Source organism: Haliaeetus leucocephalus, unplaced genomic scaffold (genome assembly GCF_000737465.1).
Source record: "Haliaeetus leucocephalus isolate CR32 unplaced genomic scaffold, Haliaeetus_leucocephalus-4.0 Scaffold395, whole genome shotgun sequence".
Lineage (NCBI taxonomy): Eukaryota > Metazoa > Chordata > Aves > Accipitriformes > Accipitridae > Haliaeetus > Haliaeetus leucocephalus.
The window spans coordinates 370,929-395,625 of NW_010972831.1; the positions used below are offsets into that span (position 1 = coordinate 370,929).

Here is a 24,697-nt window from a genome sequence, read left to right on the forward strand (position 1 = left end):
GTGCGGGGCTGGGGGGCCGCAGCCCCGCCGGGTTCGGAAGAGCGCGGGCACCGGCCGACCCGGGTCTCTCTTTCAGGACGACGAGCTGAAGTACACCCTCAAGCGTCTGGTGGAAGGGCTGGGAGCCACCCGCGAGGCCGCCCGCCCGGGATTCAGCCTGGCCCTGGCCCAGGTCAGTATTGCCCGGAGCAGAGCAAAAAAGCTCGGCGCTCTGCGGCCCCTCCCCAACCCCCGCCAGGTCCTGGGGTCCCCCCGTGTTCTCTGTGAGGAGGCTGGAGGGCTCCCTTCTGGCACCTTCTGCGTGCAGGTGGCAGGGAAGGCTCTTGCAGCCAGCAAAGGAAAGTTGCACGGTTCTAAATGGTAGTAGTCTGTTTTAGAAACAATACGCTGAGAAAGGTATAAGCTATACCGGTATCACGCTCGTGCTCCAGAATTCTGCCCTCCTTCAAGAACCATCCTTAATTTGCAAACTTTGACCAGGTTTTCAAATATGCTGCGCTTAGAACTGTTGTGACTTCTTAAAATTGACTTGCTCTTGGTGTTGGGCGGTTTATGTGTGAGATCTGAAAAGGCAACCCTTTAACACATGCTTCAAAGTTGTTGGGTTTTTTTTCCTCCATGCTGTTTGAGGCTGTAACATAGCTAAGCGTCACAGCAGCTGGGATTACCAGTGGGATCTGACCTCATATCACCTAAGAAGTTGGTAGTGCAGAAGAGTCTGTGTTCTTCCCCCCTAGATCAGGGCCTTGCCCATGTTGAAAAGTTTCATTGCTTCTGTTACAGGGTGATGCAGTTGCAGCAAAATGTTCTCATTATTAATCCTGCTATGTCATGTACTTAAAAAAAAAACAACCCAGGAATATCAGCAGGTATATTTATGTCTACGCTAGTTCCTATTCTGACGCATCTTTTACTGATCTAGTTATCTCTATTCTGGCCTAATAAAGCAGCACATCTGCTGCTATGCCGAACAACTGTTAAGCTCTATTTTGGCTGAATGCGATAAAACTTCATAAAATGGAAGAACTGCAAACTGAGCTATTCCATCCATGTCCTCAGGTTTTGCAAGCTTTTGAGGAAATTCCAATGTGCAGTGTCCTGGAACAGATAAAAGAAAAACACAATCTGGAAAAAGTGAAAAAGGTGAGTCGGCTCATAGCAGCATTAGCCAACAGCTAGTTTAAATTAACTGTTCTGTGTTCCGTGAAGGCTTGGTGCCTGGATACTGTAGTTTTGGGGTTCTTGCTAAAGCAAATTACTATAATGAAATAACGGAAATATTTGTGAAAACTGGAAGTTGATGACATTGTCAGCTGGCCCAGTTTTAGCTGAGATTCGTCCATGTGACAGAAAGATAATCTAGGACAGTTCTTAAACATAGTGCAGGGGGGTGCTTTTCTATATGTTATCTTTATATGACATGATGTTCACGGCTAGATCTTCCAGCCATCTCGTTCCACTGATCAGCACTGTAGCTGAACGTGAAATCTAACTGATTAGGGAAGTGGATTTTTAACCCCTGGCTTTTTTTTTTTCTTTTCCAGAAACTTGTGAGAAATGCTGCTTTTGGAAACTTTTTTGGAGTTGTGGCTCTGTTTCAATCTGGCCGGCTTATTAAGGTGACATTACTGTCGTTATGTTGTTTTTCACTACTGGTTCTAGGGCTGTCTGAAGTAGAGAGAGGATCTGGAGAGAAAGGCTGGGTCATTGGCTAGTTGATGAGATGGGACATGAAGCATCAAGTTCAGTTCATTTTTTTTTTGCATTATCCAAGGACTTTTTCTGCCTTTTAAATGTCTGTTCCTGACTAGAATGTAGGAACTGTGTCAGATAGTACAGGAGGTTCCTACCTCTCCTGGAAGGAAGGGATCTGTTGTCCCATACAGCTAGAAAACACCATTTTGAGAAAAGCTTAGTGGCCTATCAGGAAGCAATTGTGTAGGTTTCTTACTACAAGTAGGCATAAGGGTCTCAAGAGTGGATTATTACCTGAGCCTTCAGCTTAATCTTTGATATATGTCTCTGTTTTTGGCTTACGTTTCCGTTCTAGGACCGGAAAGCTCTGCTGGAGAGCATCCAGCTTCTCCAGCAGCTGGCACATCACCAAGCACACCTCAGAGATCTCCCTCGCAAAACTCTTATTGACATCATGTCTGAGGTATAGCCACAGTAGCTGGTGGATGGGAGGAGGGAGGAATTTGCTTCAGGGACTGCTTTTTCCTTAGTTTATTCATAGTTGAAAGTTAAAGTGTGTGTGTGCAAGAGTGAGTTTAAACTGTGGGAGTTGTCTTCTGTATTGTCTGCAGGCAGATGCTTTTATTCTGGGAAGGATGCTCTAGTATAGCTTGGTCTGATTCCATCGTGGACAAACCCGTAGTCTGTTTTTTCCCAGTTGACTTGCTTGGGTGGTACGTTAGACCTTCTGCTCTTTTGAACAGAAGTATGCTGAAAACTCTAGACAGCAAACCTTTTTTATGCACCATGCCTGGGCCTAAGGTTGAATTTTGGGCTGTTGGGAGTGAAAGGATGTAGGGACATGGAGTAAAAACTCTGAGTATGTAGTGAAAGAAGAGTTTGTTTATTTCCTTCTTTTATGTGCATATTGTTTGTAGACGTGAAGACTAACAGCATTAAATAAAAAATAAACGATGTTTTGTATGGAAGTATTCTGTGTCAATTAGTCTTGACGTTAGGTTTAAATGTATTTTGAATCCAATCTTTAAAAAATACAAATCAAAGCGGGTTTTGTGCTTTTCTCATTTTATTGATGAAAACGTTGGATCCAGTTTTCTCTAAAACCATTGAACACAGTTGTTTACCAGCAAATCCTATTGAAACAAGTAACTTATTTTTGGGAGGTATAATTAAAAGCTAATACAAGAGTGTTTCCTCTTCCCTGGGCTGCACAGCTGTACAGACAGGAGCAGTCGGACAAGAGAACGATTGCAGCTGGAGTCAGTTGACCAGAATTGCTATCTGATGACAACATATTGTCCTACTCCACATGGTTAAGCACCTGGGGACTGTATGGCAGTACTGGACACGTCCATTATTTATTTTTGGTTGTGTCACCATAAAGACTATTTCTAAAGTTTCCAGAACACTGCAAGCTTTTAGTAAAATGCCCTACAGTGCAGGTATTTGAATATACGACACAGCAAGTTAGTAAAGTGCCCTCAGATGTTTCTCATATGCTTTCACCTTCATTCCTGTCTAGGTTCCTGAAGCTGTGTTTGAGGAGGTCCTGTTTGGTATCTTGCAAAGTGACCTCGCTTCAGCCTTCACCTCTCCAGACAACCTGCACCTTTTGCTTGTGGGCATACAGAAATTCCCTAGTGTTCTGAAACCTAAAAATCTGAAGAAGCTATTTGGCTCACCTACTGTTGTAAATGAGAAGAATATTCCCAGGTAAGTTCTTAAATAAGGAACACTAAATGCAACATTCTCTGTCTATTGGCTAGCAGTGAGGGAAACGTGGCTTTCATTCTGATACCTGCCTGTATTTGCCACTGCAGGTGCTGTTAAGGGTTAGGTGCTAATTGTTATGCAGGTTCCTAAATTATAGCTCTTATTTCTCCCAAGAGGCACAGCCTGCTGTGCTCAGGAAACGTGCTGTGTCCTTCAGCAGGATTAATTTGGCCTTCATCAATCCCCTTCCAGGCCAGATCTCTCACGTTATGTTCTTTCTTCTTCTAGACTTGTAGAGCTTCTGCAAAGTGCTGCCAAATCTGAGAAGAAGGACAAGAAATTGCCCAGTGTAGTGTTTGATTTGCTACAAGTTTCACTGAAGGAAGGTGCCTTTGAACTGTTCTGGAAAGAAGGTGTGGAGAATGGGCTACTGAAGGAGAAATCGGGACCTGTGAGGTTTGTTTTAACATACATTGTTTGTTCTCTTCCATATTATCCTTCTATTTCTTGCCCCAGTCTTTCTGCTGCTGCCCTGTCGTAGGATGGAGCATATGGTTTCTCATGAACAATGTGAGAGCACTTGCTTTTGATTATTTAGGTATTCATGAGAAACTTTATAGGGAGCCTAAAACCAGGAGTTAGTAAGATTTCTCTTAGAATTGTGACATAGAACAAATTTGGGGTTAAACTTAACTAGGACAGCACGTAAAGGTGATGCACCTCATTGGGCATAAAGGTGTCTTAAATCTGTAACTTGCTCCTATAAGACTTGTCAGAGGAGCTGTACTGTCCCTTTCTTTCTAAGTGGTTGAGAGGGAGGGTCATTCGGCTTTGTTTGCGTGGTTTAAGAAGGACAGCTCCTGTGTAGACAAACCCTAGTTCTGAAATTTGTGTCTAATACTGCTGGACTTGTGCTTTGTGGGATGGACCGAATTAAAATGCCTGGATATGTTTGGATTCTGACATGGTCCGTGTTTTTAAGTAGGATATGGCTGTCGCTGACATCATAACAGTAGCTATTTCAGTTCCTTTTCCAAGTTAAATACTAGATCTTCGTAGGATTATTTAAGTTGTCTGTTGAGACTCATGCTGTACAAAAATGCTGCAAAATCCAGAATACAAATCTGTGACCATTTTGGGGGACGTTAATTTAATTTGGACCATAGCAAGGCAGTCTGTGGCCAGGTTTAAATCTTTCTTAGATCAAGAGTTTAAAAGGTGTAGAGGTGCACCTACAAAAAATTTTCTTAATGTAATACATGAGTATCACAGTGAAAGGAAACCATTTTCCAAGCCTGAGCAGTTTAAGTCTTGTTTGACTTAGCTCGGGTAGGTCTGAAAATACCCTTTGTATGCTCAACAGTGGTGCAAAAAGCACCGCTGATTTCCTGAAGAAATGAGGCTAGGGCTGTCCATCTAATAACTCCTGAGCCCATTGGGCAATTCTGATCAAATTTGGCAGCAAGTTGCTGTCAAAACTTTCTGTAGTCAAAAACTAAGTAAGTTTTTATTAGGCCTGTGGAAATAAAATACCTAGGGAGAAGAGATCCAGAAAGTGGACTGAGGAAGGAACTGCTGGTGAGGACTCATCTATTTCTAGACAGCGGAGGACCTGCTGCAGGGAGAGATCTTAGCAGCTATGCTGGTCAGAAGAGAAGCTTTGGGCAGTAGGATTTTTGAACACAGGGTCCATGAATTTTTGACTTCTGCCTTCCTGCATGTTCTGTGTAGCCTGCCCCACCACTTCTTCTCTGTCTTACCCTTGTGTGTGGCTTTACTGCTGTGCCTCTACCTGAGGGAATCTTCTTTGTTTCCACTCAGTTACATGTGCTACCGGTTGCTGGGCAGTGCTCTCCCCTTGTTGTCTCTGGATCAGCTACAGATGGTTCTCAAAGGGAAAGTGATGCAGCAGTATGGAGAACACGTTGTAACGACTCAGGTAGGTCTTCTGAAAGTACTCGTGGTCAGGGCTAAAGACCCTGTCCTGAGTAGAAGTCCTCTCCACCCTCCTTTCTAGTTTCACATTGTCTTGTATAAAAAAAGTTTATGTGATTTTAGACCTTGGACTCTTACTAAAAGCAAGGTTATTGTATAACCACTGGTTGCAGTGGACTGAGTATAGACTGTGTTTAATCGTCATTGCCTATTTGTGTATTTTTCAGTCAGACTTAATTTAAGGGTTTTGAAATTGTTCAGCACTGACCCACCTGCTTTCACTGATGTTGCTGAGAAAGCTCTAACGATGGGGGAAGCAGAGGAAGGGCAGCTCTCAGCATATTGACAATGTCATATGTCATCCTTTAACAGTCCTTTTGATTTTGCGTGTCCAGAAGCTCCTTTTTGTCTGTCATTGTGCTGGGTGTTGCATGAACGTTTGAAGGCAAAGACAAAAAGGGACAACTCATGCTTTTGTTTATGTTAGTGCTTGTTTCAATAAGCACATCTGAGGTTTAAGCACAAATTTTATTTGGGAATTGGATTTTGGAACTCCTCTTCCTCCTTCCCTCCTGGGAAGCCAGCAAACAACACATCTCTGCAATAAAGGGGGGAAGAATAAAAGGGGAATACTGATAAAAATGGGCTTTGGGTTGGCTTTTTGTGGTAACATAATCCTTAGCCTCTTCATGTGGGCCCAAAAATCATTGGTCTCTCTTGGGAGGAATAGGACTTTGCAGTCTTTCTGTTCTGGTATCAAAGCAGCAATAGGTGTGTGGGTTTACTCTGAAAATAATGCTTACTGTGGTGCCTTCCTGTATGGACCAATTTTCTCCAGGGTTTATCCACTAACTTAGTTGTTTTCCTGTTTCTTGCTTTTTATGCTTGTTGCGCAGTGAATTAGGCTGTGTTCTTCCATGTGCATCAAAAAATTTGTTAATTTAATTCCTGTCTGAAACGTACAAATCCACTGAAGACAATGATTGACTATATGGAAAGCGAAACCCCCAATATTGTTGATGATGAGGAAGTAGAAAAGATCTTAGCTTGAATTTGTTGTTTTTGTGGGTTTGTTTTGTTGTGTTTTGTCCCTTGACACAGATTGTTTGTTTTGGAAAGCAAATACTGTTATCTTGTACTTTCTTACGGAATTTTGGTTGTTGTTGGAGATGGAACTAGGCAAAGCTTGAATCTGGTATTTACTGACAGTTATCTTCCTGAATCCACTTTTTTTCAACATGGGAGAAAATGTACTTGATTTGCTTTTGTTGAGAGATGATTGATGAAACCCCTGTTGTGAGTTATTAGCCTGTTTACAGCAGTCTCTCCTGGAGGTTTTCTCCCAGTTTTCATACTGATGCACAAATATTGAGCTCTCCAACAGTGGAAGCAGGAGCTTGCTAAGTTGTGTTTTGTGTGAGATTTCTTGCAGGGGTATTTATGTTATAATTGGATGGATCTGTGGTTAATTAGGAATTTATAGTCCCTTTATTTAAAAGAACAGTGTTCCCTAGACTTTCATTACTGTTTCTGCTCCTGCCAGGTCACTGCATTGATCATGACGCTATACCAAACAAGTTGGTTTATTAATTTACAGAAGTTGCATTGCATTTTTGGAATGAAGCCACAGCTTGCCCTCTTCGAGGTTTCTCCAGTTATGCTTTTGGTTTTTTCCAGAACAAATGAGTGGAGTTGAACACTGTGAGCTATGAAAGAACATAAGGAAATAGGATGTGTGGTGAGATGGGACATGTCCTGGTGGTCTGTATGCTGCTGGATGGTATTCCAGGGCCAACAGCCTGCCAGCTGTATGCCTTATGGATCAGTGGCAGGACTGAGGATAGGGCTTAGCACAAAGCAGGAACACCTCAGGATATGGATTTTAGGTTAAACATGTCAACTCCCCCTCCTTTCAGAATGCCTCAACACTTCTGAGTGCCAGGGAGAGGAGGTGGGATTTGTTCTACCCACTGTAGGTCAGCAAGCTCTAGGGCTGCTAGCTGAGACCGGAATTGATGTGGGTGAATTTCCAAATCGAGGGAAGGTCTAAGGCACATGATGTGAGAAACACCCTGGACTTTCACCCAAAGTAAGAGTTGATCAGGCTAGGAGCTTAGCTGCACAGGCCAGCATGTGGTCCAGCCCACTGAAGCCTGACTGTTGGGGAAGGTGCAAATTAAAGGGTTGAAGTTGGTACATGACAGGATTCTGTGGTTGCTTACAGTGGTTGCTCCTATGTGAGGAGGACCATGAGGTGAAATTGATGACCTGCTGTATGACTTATGACAAATGTTCAGGCACATGACTTTAATTTACTTACTGCAGTCAAATCCGTAAAGTGATTTGTACTTACAAAGACACTCAGACTCAGTGTGAGGTTCCTAACCTGCTTGTTTGACCATGTTTTTTAGCTTCCAGACCGATTTAAGTTTGCTCCAGAGATGGAAGGATATATAGATGAATTTCTGAACAGCTGTGATGACCTGGAGAGGCAGCTGGCAGTGATGATCGGCTTCTCTACTCTCACCAATCAAGGCTATCCAGTGTTGTCCAGCTCTTCCAGGGTAGTCAGACACCTGCAGCCAGTGGCATTGCAAAAATATATTGACTGGCTCAAAGACATGTTCCTCAGGCCAGACTTTGACTGTTGTTTAGACTTCTCAAGTAACCGGCAAAAACAGAACCAGGAGAATGTAAACATGTGAGTGTATAGATGATGCACCTTCCTTTTTCTGTTTTGTGGTTAGAGTAGCTACCTCTGTGAAGTCTGGTTTGGACAGCCAACGTTTGCTGGTTCCCTTCCCATGAGTTGACAATTGTCACCTGTTCTGTTGCCTCTGTCCCAGAAGGTTTAGCCTCAGCATCTGACTCTTGCTGGGACAAAATTCAATTCTGCAAATAGGGGCAAGCATGGTGAGAACCAGCCAGCCTGACCAAAGCAGACTGGATCACCAAAGAAGCCTTTTCTCTTGCTTTTCTAGCCCTGACAGTTGCTTTGGCAAAGATGTCCAGTGGCTTCCTTTTTCACTACAGACTCTCAGGTCTTTGTAGGAATTGTGCATCCCTTTTATCTGACTATTAAACTGGCCTGGGTGCTCTTGTCTCCTTAGGCCACAGCAAAGCACCCCCTTCCATGCATCAAGAGTAGCCTGAAAATATTTATATCCTTTGTAGGCATTTGTAGCAATTTCTAGCTAGGAAAACTTTCCAAGAGAAAGTTCTATCCTCCTTGGCACTGCTATTTGCTGAATATCCGCAACTTGTTGCTGCGGGTACTGGGTTACCTGCGGGGGCCTCTTCCAAAGATGTAAGCTGTTAAAACAGTATGTCTGTGTGTTACTTGTGCGCCTATAACCTCACTCTACTGACTACTGCAATTCCTGAAGTGCTTTTTGCTAAACTGCAGTACCTTAGTGGGGTAAATAGACTCTTTGGCATAGTAAAAAGCAAACTTGGGAAGATTATATCTCTTCATATGTACCTGTTGCTTTCTTACTACATAACTGGCATCTTTAGTGTAAAGCCTCTAAATATCTGGAAGTCACCTCTTGCTGCAGTGGATTGTGTGGTTTGTGTTTATTTTGGGATAGTGTTCAAACTACTGATTGTGTCCACTTCCTTATTGAAAGACCACAACATAAGATTACTCGATTAAGAAAATGGATCATCCACCGACTTGCTAACATCATTGAAAGTCCAGTGAAAAAAGAAGAGAGCCTTGTGATGGACATTTCCAGGTGAGGATGATTTAAAGACTTAATGCAACGTGTGCTTGGAATAATTATGTTTAGCTCTATAGCAATATTCCAGGTAAGCTGTCCCCGTGACACTAGGCAAATTCAGTAGTGGAAATATTCCATAACATAAATAGTTTAGGAGACTGGGTTCTGTTTTCAAAATACCTTCTGCAGACTTGGACTAACTCTTGTCATAAGTAGTTCAGGCACTTAAAATCACCTTAGTCCCATTTATTTTCAGTAAATTTTAGGTTTCTTGTTACTGAAACTGCTTGAAGATAGTACTTGTAATCTTTGCATCAGATCTTAATAAGTATTTATCTGTCGGTTTAAAAGTCTTGGAGGCTATGACCCCAGTCTGACAGTCTGAATATTGAATCATGTGGTTTCAAGTGTTGGCACTTCACTTTTGTGAAGTTCTGAGCATCCTTCTCTCTTCTTTACCCCGTGTACCTTGAGGAAAGGGTCTTACTGTAAATAGTGACTTTTTTCAGTGCTTGAACATCCTTGAATAAAAATGTGGTGAATGTGTGGTGCTATTTGGTTTGCACACATGGGCTGTTTTTGCTTTGTTATGACCCAGCTGGCTCTTAATTTTGTTCTTGTTTGTGTCAATTCTAGGTTTTGCTTCTTCCATGCTTTCTTTGAGACTAAGAAAAAGACTTCCCAAATAAGTGAGGCGAATGTCCTTCCATCAGACCCCTTAGATGAAGAGGCTCATTCAGTGGCAGAAAACTACTTCTTTGGGTAAGGATTTTGCTTGCAAGCTTTAAGTTTGGAAATGTTTCTTTTTTTCCCCGAGGATAAGATCAGCCTGCGAATGGCAGGGCAAGAAGTTTAGGATTGTGAGCTGCTATTGGAGCGTTTGATTGACTCCAGGACAAGGGAATGGCTTTTTTTTAAGGAGATCCTAGATGGATTTCCCAAAGATCCTTAAGTTTTGACCAATAAAAACGTAATTTTGCATGGCAAACCTGCTGAGTTTGTGTGTGATGACAGGTAGGTATAGAGTTGAGCTCACACTGCTTTCTCTCATAAGATTTCCATTGCCTCTGTTGCAAGCTGGAAGTGGAAGGATCCAAGAGGGAGGTGGTGGGGTTGTGTGGGTTGCTGTTGGCTTTCTGTCTGCTCTGCATCTGAGCTGCTGATGGCTCTGCAGTCCTCCCTGTACTAAGGGAGATGGAGGTGGTAGTAATAGATGCTTTTAGGTGAGCGCCAAAGCTGGTGCTCCAACCTCAGTAGAGGGAGGACACAGAATGGGGAACGACTGAGAATAATAGTCACTGTCCTTGGGGGCACCAGGTGTGCTTGGGAACACCAAGACGATGAGCTATACATTACTGTACTTGGATACAGGCATGGGTTGAAACTTAGGCCCTGTGAATCTAGGTTGCAATGAGTGACCAGAGCTCTGGGATGAGAGTGCTCTACTGATGGGCATTATTTTGGAGAGTGTGAGAAGGCCGTCTGGTTCCTCTGCCAGTAACATGCTGGCTGTTTTTCTTTGTAGGTTACTTCAGACTTTAAACACCTTGACTGTTTTGGGGGATACAGCAAAGGCTGCAGCCTTGAGAGAGAAGCATATCCATGGTGTGACTGCAGATGGGAAGCTGTGGATCTTTCTCCTTGTTGAGTATGCCAACAAGCTGCTCTCCAGTGAGCATGTCAAAGCTGTGAAGCCTTTTACCAAGGGACAGAGGGATGCCTGGGAGAGGTGAGAGACTTGGGAAGCTGAGTGCTGGGTTGGTGAAATGGGGAAGATTGAAAAGCCCTAGTCTTAGTCTCTCTTTGGGCCAGTAAAAGAGAGATTGTGTTCTCTCATCCTCCTGCTGTTGTGGCTACTGTAGCAGAGCCATTTTACAGACAGTGGCAGTTCTATTTCTCCCTTTGAGTATCCTGCACCTGTGGCTGAGTTTCAGGATGCCTTTCTGTTTCTCATCACCCCATTCCTTTCTTCCTGTTCCTTCTGTGTGTTAACTATGTGTAGGTGACCACGTACTTTTCTATTTTTGCTCATAGTCCCTCTCCCAAACATGATTGTAACTCTGCTAATCTTTTCTCCTAATAATGCCTGCACTAAGTTCTCAGTGACTCTTTTCTGGTGCTCTTTTCTGAGCTTGATTTTCCATAAAGGTCTATGCCTTGACTGTAGTATTAGGAATCTAGCCTGTGCCCAAGTGCAGAGTTTTTTGTTAGCTACACACAGTGAGATACTATTGTTGGGTTAAGATTTTGTACTATATGTATGTCCAATTTCAATAAATTAAATGTTAAGTACAGAAAATGGTACTATGGGTTTGGTCATGTTTTTAGTCTGATCGTAAGAGAGGATTTGCTGTTGCAATTGTGAAAGACTCAGAAGGGTTTCTTTCTTCAGAACGCTTCAGTCTGTGAAGAATTTGCAGAAGAAGGAAAATAAATCAGACAGTGCCAAAGTCATTGCTTTCCAGCAACTTCTGCTTTTAATGGCCATTCATCTTTTCAAGGTAAGACCTCTGAAGCATATTTGTGGTGTACATTGGGCTGATAGCTGGGCTTTCTGAGCACTGAGCTGGAGAGTTTGTGTTCAGAGATCCAATCTTTCACAGCCTCAGGGTTCTAAAAATGGGCAACTGGCAGCTAATAAACTGTGATTCTTACACTAACTGTATACATTGACTTACAGGGGCAAAGCTTGGCCTGAGCGTTAGTTCTGCCCTTTATTTGCTGCTGAGTGGAGCAATTTTTACTTAGTTTCATATTTTGTTCTGCAAAAGGGTTGTAATAGCAGATTTTAATATCTGTATCTATTTAGAGAGGTCCTTAGATTTGGGGTATATTCCACCTGTTGCTGTTGGTAGTGGGGAATTCAGAGAGGGTGTTTACTGTCTGCTTGTGATCAAACAGAATCAGTCTGAAACAATGGATATTCTGAGTGACCTTCTGAACTGCACAGAGAAGGCATTCAGCAAAGAACCTAAGAAGAAAAAGACTGGTGAGTCCTTCCTACAGAAAGAAATGGGGTGGCATTGTTAATGGTCTGTCAAAAGACAGAAGATGGCAGTTCTGCATTAGTGAAGCACTCTGACTGCATCGGTTCTGGCTTGATGCACTTATCCCCAGGAGAATCCCCTCTCCTTCATTCTCTTGTCTTTCTGAATTTCTTGTCTCTTGCTCTAGCTCTCTATCCGTGTCCTCAGTGCGTTGTGTTCCTGTGTGCCTCTTAAAGGATAGGTGGGCTTCACTGCTGGCCATTGTTCAGACGAGCAGTGTCCAAGGGAGTTCAGTCTTTTTGAGTCCTTGTTCTGTGCTGGCCAAGAGCTTGACTGAAGTGGTGGCATCTGCCCGGGCAAAGCTGTGGGCTTTCCTAACAGCCTGCAGCCCTGAAACTTGGTACTTTCACAGCTCAAGTTCTGGGCAAACTAAATGTGTCCTGTGTGTAGATACAGCCTGTTTGCTAATTTAGGCTAGTCCTTGTTTAGGGCCTGTGGAGCTAGGTTGGGACTTGGCCAGGAAAAAAACAGGCTTGGTGTTTTGACTTCCTTTCTAACCGTGGTCCTGTTGTTCTCGTTAAATCTCTGTGTAAATTTGAGGGTACTGGTACTGTGAAAATAAAAGCTGTAATTCTATGGTGGCTTGGTTGTATGTAGGTTAGGATTCCCAAACTTTTGAACTAGTGGACCAGTTTCAAATGTCAGTGCTTTTCATGGGTTGCTGTGACCCCTGGTTTCATTGGAAACACTATAAAAATATATATACCTTTGCTGACTAGCTGCTGATTGCTTTAATGCAGCCAAGTAGGTGTCACATGATTTGCAGAACTGCTAATCTAAGTAATGATTTAATCAATAGTAGATTTTGTTACCTGGTAAGGCTTTGCAGTGGCCTAAGCAAAGCATGTTTCTCCCTACAGTTAGTAGCCTTCCAACACAGCTACAGTCTTTAGCTTGACACTCGGTTCTCTCTGGTCTGTGTTGTTGAACGAGTACTTCTAATGATCAGCTAGAAGGACTATCTTTTTTCTGTAGTCTCTTATTGATGTGCCAGTGCAGTGTTTTTGCCCCTTTCTGTCATTGTTTGTTTGTTCCTGTGCAGACAATGCAGAGCCAGGATGGGTTGAGGTGATGGTGGAAATCCTTCTCTCCCTCCTTGCCCAGCCCAGCCTACTTGTACGTCGGATTTCCAAGAGCGTGTTTGTACGGATATGCCCTAACCTGACCAAGAGGGGCTTGCAGCTAATCCTGGACGTAAGTGAGGCACTAGTAGGGCATTGTACTGTTCACCTGTCTTGTCCCTAACAGATACACAGGCATGTCTCTATTTTGGGATTAAATAAAAGCCTCCTTGATTTAGAAAATATCTGACAGTGTGTGCTATCAAATTTTAAATGCAGCTTACAGAGAGTGGTTCTTGGGGGCTTTTGTTTGTTTGTTTGTTTTTTAATGGGAGCCTGAGATCTGCTAACTTTAAGCTGTATTCTTTGGTAGTTTTAGGCTGAAGATATTCCTGTGTCAGTTTATATAGCTGGTAGATTTTATATGTAAGTATAAATGGTAACAACTTTTTTCTAGAAAGGCTAAAAGCTTAGAGGTGGTAAAAATAAGTGACACTGAAAATCTGAATTGGTTGTACCACTGAGTAAGGTGATGTCTTCTGAGAGAGTAATATGTGGATTGCAAAGATGAGCTATCAGGTACTTTATATGATAAACCTAATACTTCATTTGTAACAAATCAAAATTTGTGATGTCACCAACCTCTTCAGTTTTGTCCACCTCTTTTGTTTCTTATAGAAAGAACTTAGCATATTAACAAACATGATATTATAAGCCAGGAAGTTGAATGCCCTTATTTACTGTTTCATTATTCAGCTGGCTTATTGTGCCGAAATTCTTGTCTGTTGTACACAAGAAATGCATCAAAACAAAACACTGAAAAAACACAAGTCCCTCTTTTGTGCAGGTTCTTGACCCATACCAAGAGCAAAATGAAGAGAGTGCTGTTGTTGTGATGGAAGAATCAGAGAAAAAGATCAAATCTGCACAGGACACGGTAGTTGATGTGCCATTGCCAGTGACAAATACTCTTCAGACCTTCACTGTTTAAAAATAATGTTTCTCATGATTTGTGGTATTAGACATAATTGCATTTCTCTGTCTTGAGTAAAATGGCTGTTGCTCTATTAAGATTTATTTTAAAAGTGCAACACACAAATGGCATGTTGGAAGTGCATGTTTATTAGCCTGTTGGCCTTGAAGGAAAATGCTGTTGTAGGTATGGCTGTATGAATAGATGACTTCCTGAGAACAAATGACTGCATCCTGAAATTAGCAGAGGCCTCTTTTTTGCAGCCGCAGACTGAATCGTTGCTTTGATGCACAGCCATCTGAATTCAAGATCTTGGGTTTTAAGAACTGCAGAGATTTGAGTCACAAAGCATTATAAGCATTAGCAGAAAGGAGAGTCAGATGGCAGCTGTTACTTCAGATGTTCCTTGGAAGCTTCTTTTTGATACTGGTTTAATATGACAGAGAAGTCTGTATTACGTTCTGCCTTTAGGTCTTGTGAAGACCTGGTATCTCATCTGAGTTGTCTTTACTTGAATCTGAGGGCTGAAAGCAAGGCAATGGGGTGAGGGGAGGCCTGAGTTTTTATTTCTGAACAGTGATACATCTGAGAATTGAGTAGGGCTTGAAGAACGGTGGGGTCAGGAGATGAACTTTTCTTCCTCAGGATGAGGAAGGAAGTGAGGACTCCTCAGATGAAGGCGACACTGAGGAAGAAAATGACAGTGAAGATGAGGAAAAGAATGAAGAAGTTGATGATGATTTTCGCACCCAGCTGATGAATGTTCTCCAAGCAGGGAATGCATTGGTACGTTTTCACTGCCTACCTTGATGCAGATACCAGGAGGTTCGGGGTCGTGAAAGATTATCTAATGCCCACATCCTATCTGAGCCCATGCAGTGATAACCCTGGCAGTCATCTTTGTATGGCATTTGAAGCAGGAGGTCAGGATCTTCAAAGCAAGCTGTGGGAATAAGTCTTCTATTTAGTGTGTCTTGAGTGCTTTTGCTTGTCCAGTCTAGCCTGATATAGCTTGTATTCTTGCCTGTAATAAACAAGATTGATGTGAACTGAAGCACTGAGATACTGTTATGTGGTGCCTGTATTGGCTGGCCTGTGTGGAGGAGCGCGATTGCTGTAGGCCACTCTGGAGACTTCTTGTAGCAGTTCTGGAGTGTGGTTTAATGATTCCTGTAAAGGCTACAGACATAGTAACATATTAACCTCTTTACTGAAGGAGCAGCAGCACAGAGGGAGTAAGTGTCAAAACCTCAGCCTCTTCCCTCTCCTGATCCTCTAGTTCTGTGTTAGTACTGTGCACCCAGGATTGCCTGATAGCTCATATTTCCTAGATTTTTCATTGATCTGAGCATCTGTTTTCCCTCCCCATGTTGTTATTCTGGGTCTAGAGGAAGCTACATCTCTACTGTGATTGTGAGTCTGCTCTTGGCTGCGGTTCTCTCCCCAGTGTCTTTTTGAAGTACATGAAATGACGTGTTGTTTTTGCATTCTAAAAACAAAAGGGAGGAGATGAGAGTGATGAAGAGCTGGATGATGAGGCTATGATGGCTCTTGACAAGAATATCTCAGCCCTTTTTGCGGAGCAGCAAAAACGGATCCAGGCGAAGAAGGATGAGAAAGACAGGATGCGGAAAGAGAAGATCCTACGGAGGGATTTCAAGATTAAGGTGGGAGCTAAGTGTTCGGTGTGAAGACCTCTGGCTTACTAGAACATTAGTTTTAGTGTACTGCATGCCATGAGCTACTTAACATTGAACAGCTTGGACATAGATGTATGTTGTAAGCTTCTGCAGGTTGGGACTGGATTGTTCTGGCTTTGTACAGCACCTGGCACAGCAAGATCATGGTCATTGATTGGAAGCTTCATATGCCTACTTCAAAACAAAAAACAGGACTGTGCTATCAAAAAGTGAACTGTGGTTTCCATTTGCTGATCTGAAATGATTAAGTTTATTAGATCCTTCCCCACACCTACCCAAAGGTGTAGGTGCCTGTCAGTTTTTGTAAACTGGACAAGCTCTATGTGCCTTAGTGTGACATGCATAAAATCCCTCTGGCAATTTTGCAGTGTAAGCTTTTTTTTGGCTTGTTATGCTAATAAAATCAGGAGGATTATGGCTAACACCCCCTGGTTATTTGTGACTGTAATACTGACTTCAGGCCACCTGGTGTCAGTGTGGACTGTCCAGGATATTCAAGCATCCAGGGACAGTTCCAGCCGCTCACATATAGAAATGTCTCATGTCAGATTAGCCAAGATGAAGCCTGAATGGTGTAGCGATCCATTGGCTTTACTGCATTTTCACTCTGATGCTGTGCTATAAGAGGCTGATCTTATGCTAATGCACTGTCTGGAAGTCAAGTGGGCCCCACAGGGGTGAGAGCTATCAGTTAATGGTGCTAACAGAGATATGTGCCAAGTTATAGTGACTGCTGGTCTGGCCATGTGGCAGTGATTCTCGTAACTGCTGTTTCTAAATGGTGTCACTGCACAAAATAGGCTGAAGTCAACAGGCAGCCTTTAATCTTCAGTTTCGAATTTTTAATTTTCAGTTTCTCATGCCCTAGCAGTACAAATGATAGCAGAAGGTGTACAGATCTCAGATGCAAATAGTTTTCTCTAGCCCCCTTCAGCTGCTGTGTAGCACACTGCAGTCTGTGAAGGAGCTGCTCTGGGTAGATACATCATATTTCTGTGTCTGCATTAGTTCTTACATCAATAACTATGTTTGCAGGTGCTGGATCTGATTGAAGCATTCCTGACTAAGCAATCAGAGAACCCCTTGGTGTTTGATGTCATTGAGCCCCTGCTTCGGGTGATTGAACAATGCATGAGCTCAGACTCTGACAAGCAGGAGATTGACTTCCTCCAGAAAACAGCCAATATCTTCAAGTAAGTGTCCTTAGTCCTCCAGATAATAGGCAATAGCTTTTGATAGGCACCAGTGGTGTTGGTTGAATCCCAGAAGGTGGCCTTTCTAAGATCAAAGACAATTGTTGTGCTTATAGGTTATGTGTAGAATTAGGTTACCAGCACCACACATGCACATGATGCTTAGTCATAACCTGCAGAAAAGAAATCAGGATCTTGGTTTTCTAGTCTAAGGGACTTCAAGTGTTAAACCTGTCTGCAGGTGGAAACCTTAAGAACAAACATTGGTATTGTAGGCACGGTGCCATGCCACTGAACATCTTCACAGGCCTCTGACCTCTGAGTCAGACCATGCAACAAATCCCTAGGCTTCGAGTTGCTGCTGTGGCTGGAACAAAACTCCCAACAAGTTATTATTGAGACAGGCAGGGTGCAAATTCTCTCTGTTCACGGTCAGAAGTGAGGCATGATATAAGCTAGACACAGACATAATGCGTGGTGTGTGACATGATGTGTCCTCTGTACACCACTTGCTGACATCCTCAGTGCTGCTCTCTACCCCCCGTTGAGAAGCAGTTCTGCAGTAACAGCGTTTGAGCCAGTTAATCCCCTTTGTGGGAGCTCTGGAGGGAAGTTGACTCTGATGCCTAAATAGGCGCTTGAAGGCAAAGAGCGGTTAAGTCTCCTCACCCTTCTTGCCACAGCAATGACTGCCTCTTTTGCTGCCCACAGCTAGCACCATTTTTGTTTATGTGTCGCCCTGAGCCCAGTAATAAGGGTTCATAGCAATCTGTTTCCCAGAGCCCTTTCTGTAGGTAATGGCTTTGGGTTTGTTTTTAATGCTCTTTCAGGAACTCATTGTGCCGAACTAAGCAGTACTGCAAGAGAGTGGATGCCCTGAAAGAAGATTTGCATGCTTTTGTGGAGAGGCTTGTGAAGAAAGCCTGCAAGCACACTGACTCTTCAGTGGCTCTCTATTATTTCAGGTGAGTGTTAAAAAGGAGCGTCTCTACTCTGTGCTGTGGGGTGGTCTGTAAACAGGCATAATGTTGCATGTTAAAACAGTTCAGAGAAGCGAGAGACTCGATGAAGGCTAGGTGCCAGCATCTGTGTCTTACATGAGGACTAGTCAATAATCCTGGCACTCTGAAACATTTTCAAACAGGTGTCCGTTTTTTGGTGATCATCTTCTGTGGGCTTTGTGATACAGAAATGGTCTGGTACAGCTTTGCTGATGGTGATGGGAAGCGCTTCCTTGAGGCTTCATTGGGGAGTAATGAATTGTGTGTGATTCAGTGTGGGGATGAGTGTAATTTATAGTCAATCTGCAATGATCGTTTGGTAAGTACGGTGTTTTACTGTCTCCGTGATAGCACAATGAGGACAATAATGATTATGAGTCCTGACTGTATGTACCAGTATTCACTCCTTTGCTGCTGAATGCAGGTGAATTAGGATAAGCCATATGTGTATTTGTTAGGAAACATAAGCAATCTTGCTGTTTCCTGGTGTAAATGGGAATGCTATTTATCAGTAGGTTCTCTCGTGACTTGCAGGCAGTTTCAGGAGGACTTTGATACTCTGTCTGGGATTTCTCAACACAGCTGTGTGTGAAGTGGGTACCATGTTGCATGGTCAACCCAGTGCCATCATGCCATGTTGGCTCTGCAGCACACCTGGCTTGTGGCTGTGCAGGAACTGTGGTACTTCCTGGCAACACAGAGCTGGCTGTGTATGCCGCATGGCTCCCTGACAGCTTCCTGGCAGTGGCAGTCCTGAGTGGAGCTGTGCCCAGTTAATACAACATTTCTCAAAAGCAGCAGACTGTCTGCATGCTCTCTCAGTTGATATGCCTGAGTTCTCCAGACACATAGCAGCCTGGGCTGAGAGGGCTGCACTGCAGCACTGGCTGAGCTGTGCAGGCTTGGAAATCCTGGGCAAATGCAGAAGTCCTCAAGCAGTGCTACGCAAAAGCATGAGCTTGAGGAAACCAGGCTCATAATGAGGATGTCTGACTGCAGTGACAGATAATGAAATGATTTATTTGTCTTTAGGTCTGGCGAGAGAGGGTTGGACTGAGAGAAGTGGCCCTCTCAGACTCTTTAACACCCCTTGTCACAGAATAAGCTGCCTGCATCACTTGGCCTCTGCCCGCAGGTGGCTTTGCAGTGGCACCGTGACACTGTGGTAACTGCTGTTCTCCCCTTTTCTTTTTTAGTGCCTCATTATACCTGCTCAAAGTGTTGAGAGGAAACACGACCGATAAATCATCAACTCCTCCTACCCCTCTGCCAGAGAAACAGAGCAACACCATCCCGCAGGCTTGTCAGGTTAGACAGCAGCCTGCTTTTGAGGCAGTGTTTTTTGCCAGTAAAGTTACATTACCCCATTTCGCTGAGTGGGCCTTGCTTATTCAGTCTCGCTGTTCCGGCTGCTTGCAGATACCTGTCTACATGATTTCCATAAAGCTGTCAAATTCCCCATCCCCTTCTGGCCCTCACCTTCCTGCCTTTGCAGTGCCTGCTTGCCCATAGCCACCAGGGGCTGCTGATGTACAGTGGATTCAGGTTAATTGCCTAAGAAGCCTGATGTATATTTATGCTGCTCTCCTGGCTGATTTGCTACTTTTTCCATTAATTCTCTTGACAGTCACTCCTGAGTTCTTTTCTGGGAGGGTGCTGAGGAGCAGGGAGGCACAGGACAGTGGTGGATGAGAGTGAATTCCCAGCTCTCAGAGGTTTGGGCTGAGTTATCTCAGGGTGAAGAGAGTGTGGAGCAGCTGTGATTTCAGCGGTAGTTGTTTGCAGGGAGACTCTTCATCTGGGTGTGCTATGGGTGTTATTACTTGGGGAGCCTTACTCTCTGGTTCCCTTTCACCTACTGTCTCTGCTGAATTTCACAGGTCTCTGAATTTGGTGACCCTATGTATTGGACAGCCCAGTCTAGTCACCTCCACTAGAAACCTGGCAAGTAGTGTTTCACCAGCTAGCCTGATACTTGCCTCTGAACCTCTCAAATTGTGTGCAGGAATTAGTGTCTTAATCCTGTTGACATTTTGTGGGGGAGAAAAATAAACAGGGTTACTCATGACAAGGGAGGGCCTGGAAATTACAGACAGTGAGATATTATTAGCAGCTGAAAAGACAGCCAATGTTTCTAAGGCTTAGTGAGAGACCAAGAGTGTTAATCCAAGCAGCTCTTGTTCTGTGTTGGGCCTTTCTGGAAAAAAAACAGAGATCTATGGGGAATACAAACAAGATACTTAACGTTGAGGCTGGAGTGAGACATGCTTCACAGCATCCTTGTGCTTCCTTGTCCTACACAGAGAAGGCTATTATTCCTACAGGAACAGAGCTGTGGTCTTGATCAGCCAAGGACACAACCAGCAGCTGTAGTGAGTTGCTGGTTTGAGGGAAGTGACACAGTTCAGTTTGTGTGATGCTGCTGGTGCTGACATTGTGTTGAGGCTGGGGAGGTTTTGTAGAGGGGAACCTGAGACAAAGGTGTAGTGTGTTTCCAGTGAGCAGTGCTTTGTGAGCATAATCCACTTTTCAGTAAGCAGCAAAGTAGAACTGGAGTAGACCCTATGATGCAGTGGCCAAATTTATGGAAAAGCCTGTTACTACAGAAGAAATTTTTTACACTAAACATCTGCATGGGAGGAGGAATCCATTTTTTCCCTGCAGATGTGTATGTCACATAAGTATTAAGTATAGACACTTCACTAGGAAACTGGGGTCATGGATTTCAAGATCCATCTCCCCTGTTCCACTCTAGCCTGTATGCAGCTGCAGTAGCGTTGGGAGTTTGACCTGAGAACGGCACATAACATTAGCATGGCTTTAACTTGCTTTGGGGCCATGGAAAAATTGCTTGGGCAGAGGTTCGCAAAAGGCCCATCCACTGTTGTGAAGATCACAGCTTTGACCTCCTGGGCGTTAATTTTTCTTTCTTCCCAGGGAGCTGTGCTTCCCTTGCAATATGAGAACAGCCAGGAACGTTGGGATGTGATGCTTCACACTTCGCTCTTCATTCATCCCTCTGTGGTTAGTTTAGATCGATATGGCCTGTGCAGGTCTCAGCTGTTGCTGCATGTCTGGGTTTCTTGTTCCCCACCAGAGGGGGATATTAGAGCATTTACATAGTTCTGGGACTGCTGGATCCCTGATCAGAGCTAGGGCTTGTCTGCTGGGTACCTGGAAATTCTGGACATAGCTGCTAAGTGTATGTAGATCTAGATATCTACATACACTAATATCTACAGATTCAGATAGCTCTACAGCTGAGAACACCATGTGCACAGCATAGCTGCTGCAGGATGGTCTTTGAGTGCTCTGTGAACTTCATGTGTGTTAGACATGCCCACCACAAACCTGGAAGTACAGACCCCACACTACACCACACTACATGCAGTGTATGTAGTCTTACGAGAAAGCTGTGCTGCCCTTCACTAACCATGGTCATATGGCTATCTGTACTTGGGAGAGCATGTTTGCGGCCCACTTTGTTGTTTTTTCATTATTCTATGTTGTATCTTGTAGGCCTGTATCATATAACCTACCCAGGAATATCTAGTTGTTGGAAAAATCTGTGTGCATTGGCAGAAATTAATTGCTTCATTGCTGGTGATTCATCCTTGTGTTTCACTGGAAATTTTTTTGTTCTGTTTTTTCACTATAGCTTTTGAGCACAGGTTGTTTGGATATGGAGAGGGTGACTGTAATATATCAGCAAGCACTGACACAATTCTTGACTAAACGGAACAGTGCCCTTACAAGCTCCATGTTCCATGATCTCTTCAGACGCTTCCCGGTAAGTATGGCTGACTGTGTGGTATGTTGTGTTCTGGTGGCTCCAAAGTACAATTGTAATTCTGGAGAAAGTAGGGAGAGAAACATCTCTGCTTTATTTCAGGCTTTTAAAACTGCTGTGAGGTTTCCTAGGATCTTCACCTGCTCAGACTCTTAATACTGCATGTTTTGATAGCAATGCTGCAGAAGGCCAGGATCTCATTTGTGGTTTGGACTGGGGTACTGTATGGAGAATGTAGATGAACAGAAAGCTGCTCTTTAAAGCATAGCCTAAGAAGCTCCGATTTTTTTACCAGTATTCAAGACAATGTGGATGAGCAAGGTTTGCACAAAGGCAGAAGGGGCCAGCTTGTTTAAATGGCTAACGTAGCTGCTCTCCAACTTGCTCTCACTGTATGCTCAGTTTATCAATTTTCTTCCAAGAAGGCTGTAGAGCATAGAGTCTAATGGGAATCTAATCTGCAAGCCAGATGTTCAGACAGTGTCAGTGTCTGAAATGTTTGAGGTATTTCCTGCAAACTTGACCTATGCCTGGAGCTGGTCTTCACTATGAGGACAGCCAGTTTTTAAGAAACAGGCCTTGGGTCTGAATGTCATACAGTTCTTCAGGGATTTTTAGGTCAGATTGAGGTAGAGACAGTTGCCAGAAGCCCTTTCTGAAGGGCTTCAATCTTTTAGAATTGATGTCTGATGGGAGGGTGGGAGGAGACACAGGCTTGTGTAGCTGGGGGAGGATGCTTTCAGGCTCTGAGGGAATCCATCCAGGATAGAGTTCTTTTGCATACCAGGTTTCTTAGGACACCAGCCCACAATGCTACCTGCATAAGTTAGTGAAATAGGGGGAAGAGAAGGTTGTGCGGTGCCCACATGGACAGCAAGCTTAAGATGCTATCTGCAGGTTTCTAGAGACTGGATTCCATGTGACTGTTCCTTGCAGAAATGTCTTTTAAAATCTCTAAGCTCATCCTTTTTATAAAACAAAGGTAATGATATACACAGATACCGGCTTATTTAGAGCTGGGCTTTGCCAACTTGCTAGAGCTATCTGTTCTTTTAATAGTCTTCTTACCCCCAAAGAAGCCATTTCAGGTGGTGTGGTTGGAATAACCATCTGCCTGATATGTCAGTGCACTGTGCAGCAAACTGCTGTCTGTACTTTGTCAGGGCCAGACCTTCCAGTGCCTGATAGACAGCATTAGAGGTATGCCAGTAAAGTATTTGCAATCCAGATGCTTTCTCATTTCTTGTGTCTGGATTCCTTGTGCCCCTCAGTTTGGAAATATTTTGCCTATAAACATAGAAATTGGTAGATTGGGCTGGAACAGAGGTTCATCAAGCTTTGCTGACAGTTAGCCCTCCTCTAGAAAGGTTGTTTTGATCAAGACTTGTTGCAAGGGACAACTTTAAAGATAAGCTGTCTCCAGGGAGGCTTTTCTCCTGACACAGTTGTTTCTGGCCCCTTTAGCACATGGGTTCAGATCTTTCCCCAAGCTCTGACATTCTCCAGTCTAACTCGGCATGTTCTCTTTTGCCTCTGGGACTGTTCCTCTGTGCAAAGTGAGCTGCCTGCGTAAAGTATTGGGCAGATGCAGACTTAAATCAAGAACCAGGCAGAACACAGGAGGTGAAATCTTTGCTTGATTTTTCTGATTTAAGAGTTTTGCTGCTGATTTCCTTGTGATCAAGATTTCACTTCGGGCTGGTGTGAGCAAAGCTGTTAATTTTCAAATAAGCTGGTGCTGATCTCTGGGCACTTTTCTTTCTTGTGGCATTTTCTTCTCACTCGAGAAGCTGTGTAAAATATATACTGTTTTTCAAGCAAAACAAGCCTGTCAGCAAACCACTAATAAGAGACTGGGTCTTTCTTTGTTACAGATCATGTGTAAGCCATTAGTAGATACGCTTGTCAAGTCTATCACAGCAGGAGCCAGGCAACATCAGCAGGTAAGAAGGAAAGCAAACAAACAAAGCTGTATTAAACAGTCAGTTGGAGAAGTCACTTAGTCATGGCAGCTCAGATGATGCTTAATATGCTTATTGCTGCCTTTAGGGCTGCCCAGTTTTGAGAATCGGGCTTCCAGGGGGGAGAAGTTTTGCAAATACTGCCTTGCTGCTTCAGGTATTTGACTAGAGTTGTGGAAGTAGCTTATATATTCATAGTCATGGGGATTCTTTAGTAGCATCTCCTTTAAAAACTGCCTGCAGCTTTCAGGGTTGCGGCCTGATGGTTGTAGGGGTTGCCTTCAGTCACTTATTCCTTGATTACTTTCTTATTGCTAAGATGTTCTTCTCTATTAATGCAGCATGTTGTAATGCTTGCCTCCTAATGCTAACTTGAGGTCAGCGTCTCGTGTCTGTTCCACGCGTTGCCAGCTGTCCTGCATTTTCTAGGCCATGTGCTTCTGTGTCTAGCTTAAAACCACCTGTACTATAGATCCTGTTTTTGATGGTTGATTGCATATGCCTGACTAACACAAAATTAGTGGAGCCTTATCAATAAAACATTGCAGGGTGAGTGCACAGCTCACTGTTGCATGAGCAGGGAATGAGGCCTGTCTGGATTTTCACTGCAGCATGCAGTGCAGTGGGGGTGCCTTCCATGCAGTTAATAACCAAAACCCCTTTAGGCCAGTAGCACTGTGTCTCAAACTTTCCCACCCCCTAGCTGTGACATGCATCTGTCCCCTGCAGAAGTGCATCCTAGATTGACTTTTCTCTTTCATAAGTAGCTGTTTTATTGTTTCTGATCACTGGAGGGAAAGTGAAGGGCTAGGTATGTGTTTATAGCAAGGCTGCTTTACATTGTCAGTGTAAATTGCATTTCAGGCTCTTTTACCCAATAGGAATGGCTCTGATTTAAAGAACAAG

At 43.6% G+C, this 24,697-nt stretch overlaps 1 protein-coding gene across 1 annotated transcript in view; it reads left to right on the forward strand.

Moving 5' to 3' along the window:
- MYBBP1A (MYB binding protein (P160) 1a) overlaps positions 1-24,697 on the forward strand; it is a 62,710-nt gene that overhangs the window by 808 nt on the left and 37,205 nt on the right. Inside the window, exons 2-23 of the mRNA XM_010573896.1 lie at positions 77-172; positions 1,060-1,143; positions 1,545-1,619; positions 2,051-2,158; positions 3,218-3,408; positions 3,697-3,864; positions 5,230-5,347; positions 7,755-8,044; positions 8,973-9,080; positions 9,702-9,827; positions 10,591-10,794; positions 11,458-11,566; positions 11,967-12,054; positions 13,155-13,306; positions 14,021-14,110; positions 14,792-14,932; positions 15,649-15,813; positions 16,882-17,039; positions 17,870-18,004; positions 19,237-19,348; positions 21,699-21,830; positions 23,705-23,773. Of these exons, the coding sequence (XP_010572198.1) occupies positions 77-172; positions 1,060-1,143; positions 1,545-1,619; positions 2,051-2,158; positions 3,218-3,408; positions 3,697-3,864; positions 5,230-5,347; positions 7,755-8,044; positions 8,973-9,080; positions 9,702-9,827; positions 10,591-10,794; positions 11,458-11,566; positions 11,967-12,054; positions 13,155-13,306; positions 14,021-14,110; positions 14,792-14,932; positions 15,649-15,813; positions 16,882-17,039; positions 17,870-18,004; positions 19,237-19,348; positions 21,699-21,830; positions 23,705-23,773 (2,919 nt within the window). The remainder of the gene's footprint in view (positions 1-76; positions 173-1,059; positions 1,144-1,544; positions 1,620-2,050; positions 2,159-3,217; positions 3,409-3,696; positions 3,865-5,229; positions 5,348-7,754; positions 8,045-8,972; positions 9,081-9,701; positions 9,828-10,590; positions 10,795-11,457; positions 11,567-11,966; positions 12,055-13,154; positions 13,307-14,020; positions 14,111-14,791; positions 14,933-15,648; positions 15,814-16,881; positions 17,040-17,869; positions 18,005-19,236; positions 19,349-21,698; positions 21,831-23,704; positions 23,774-24,697) is intronic.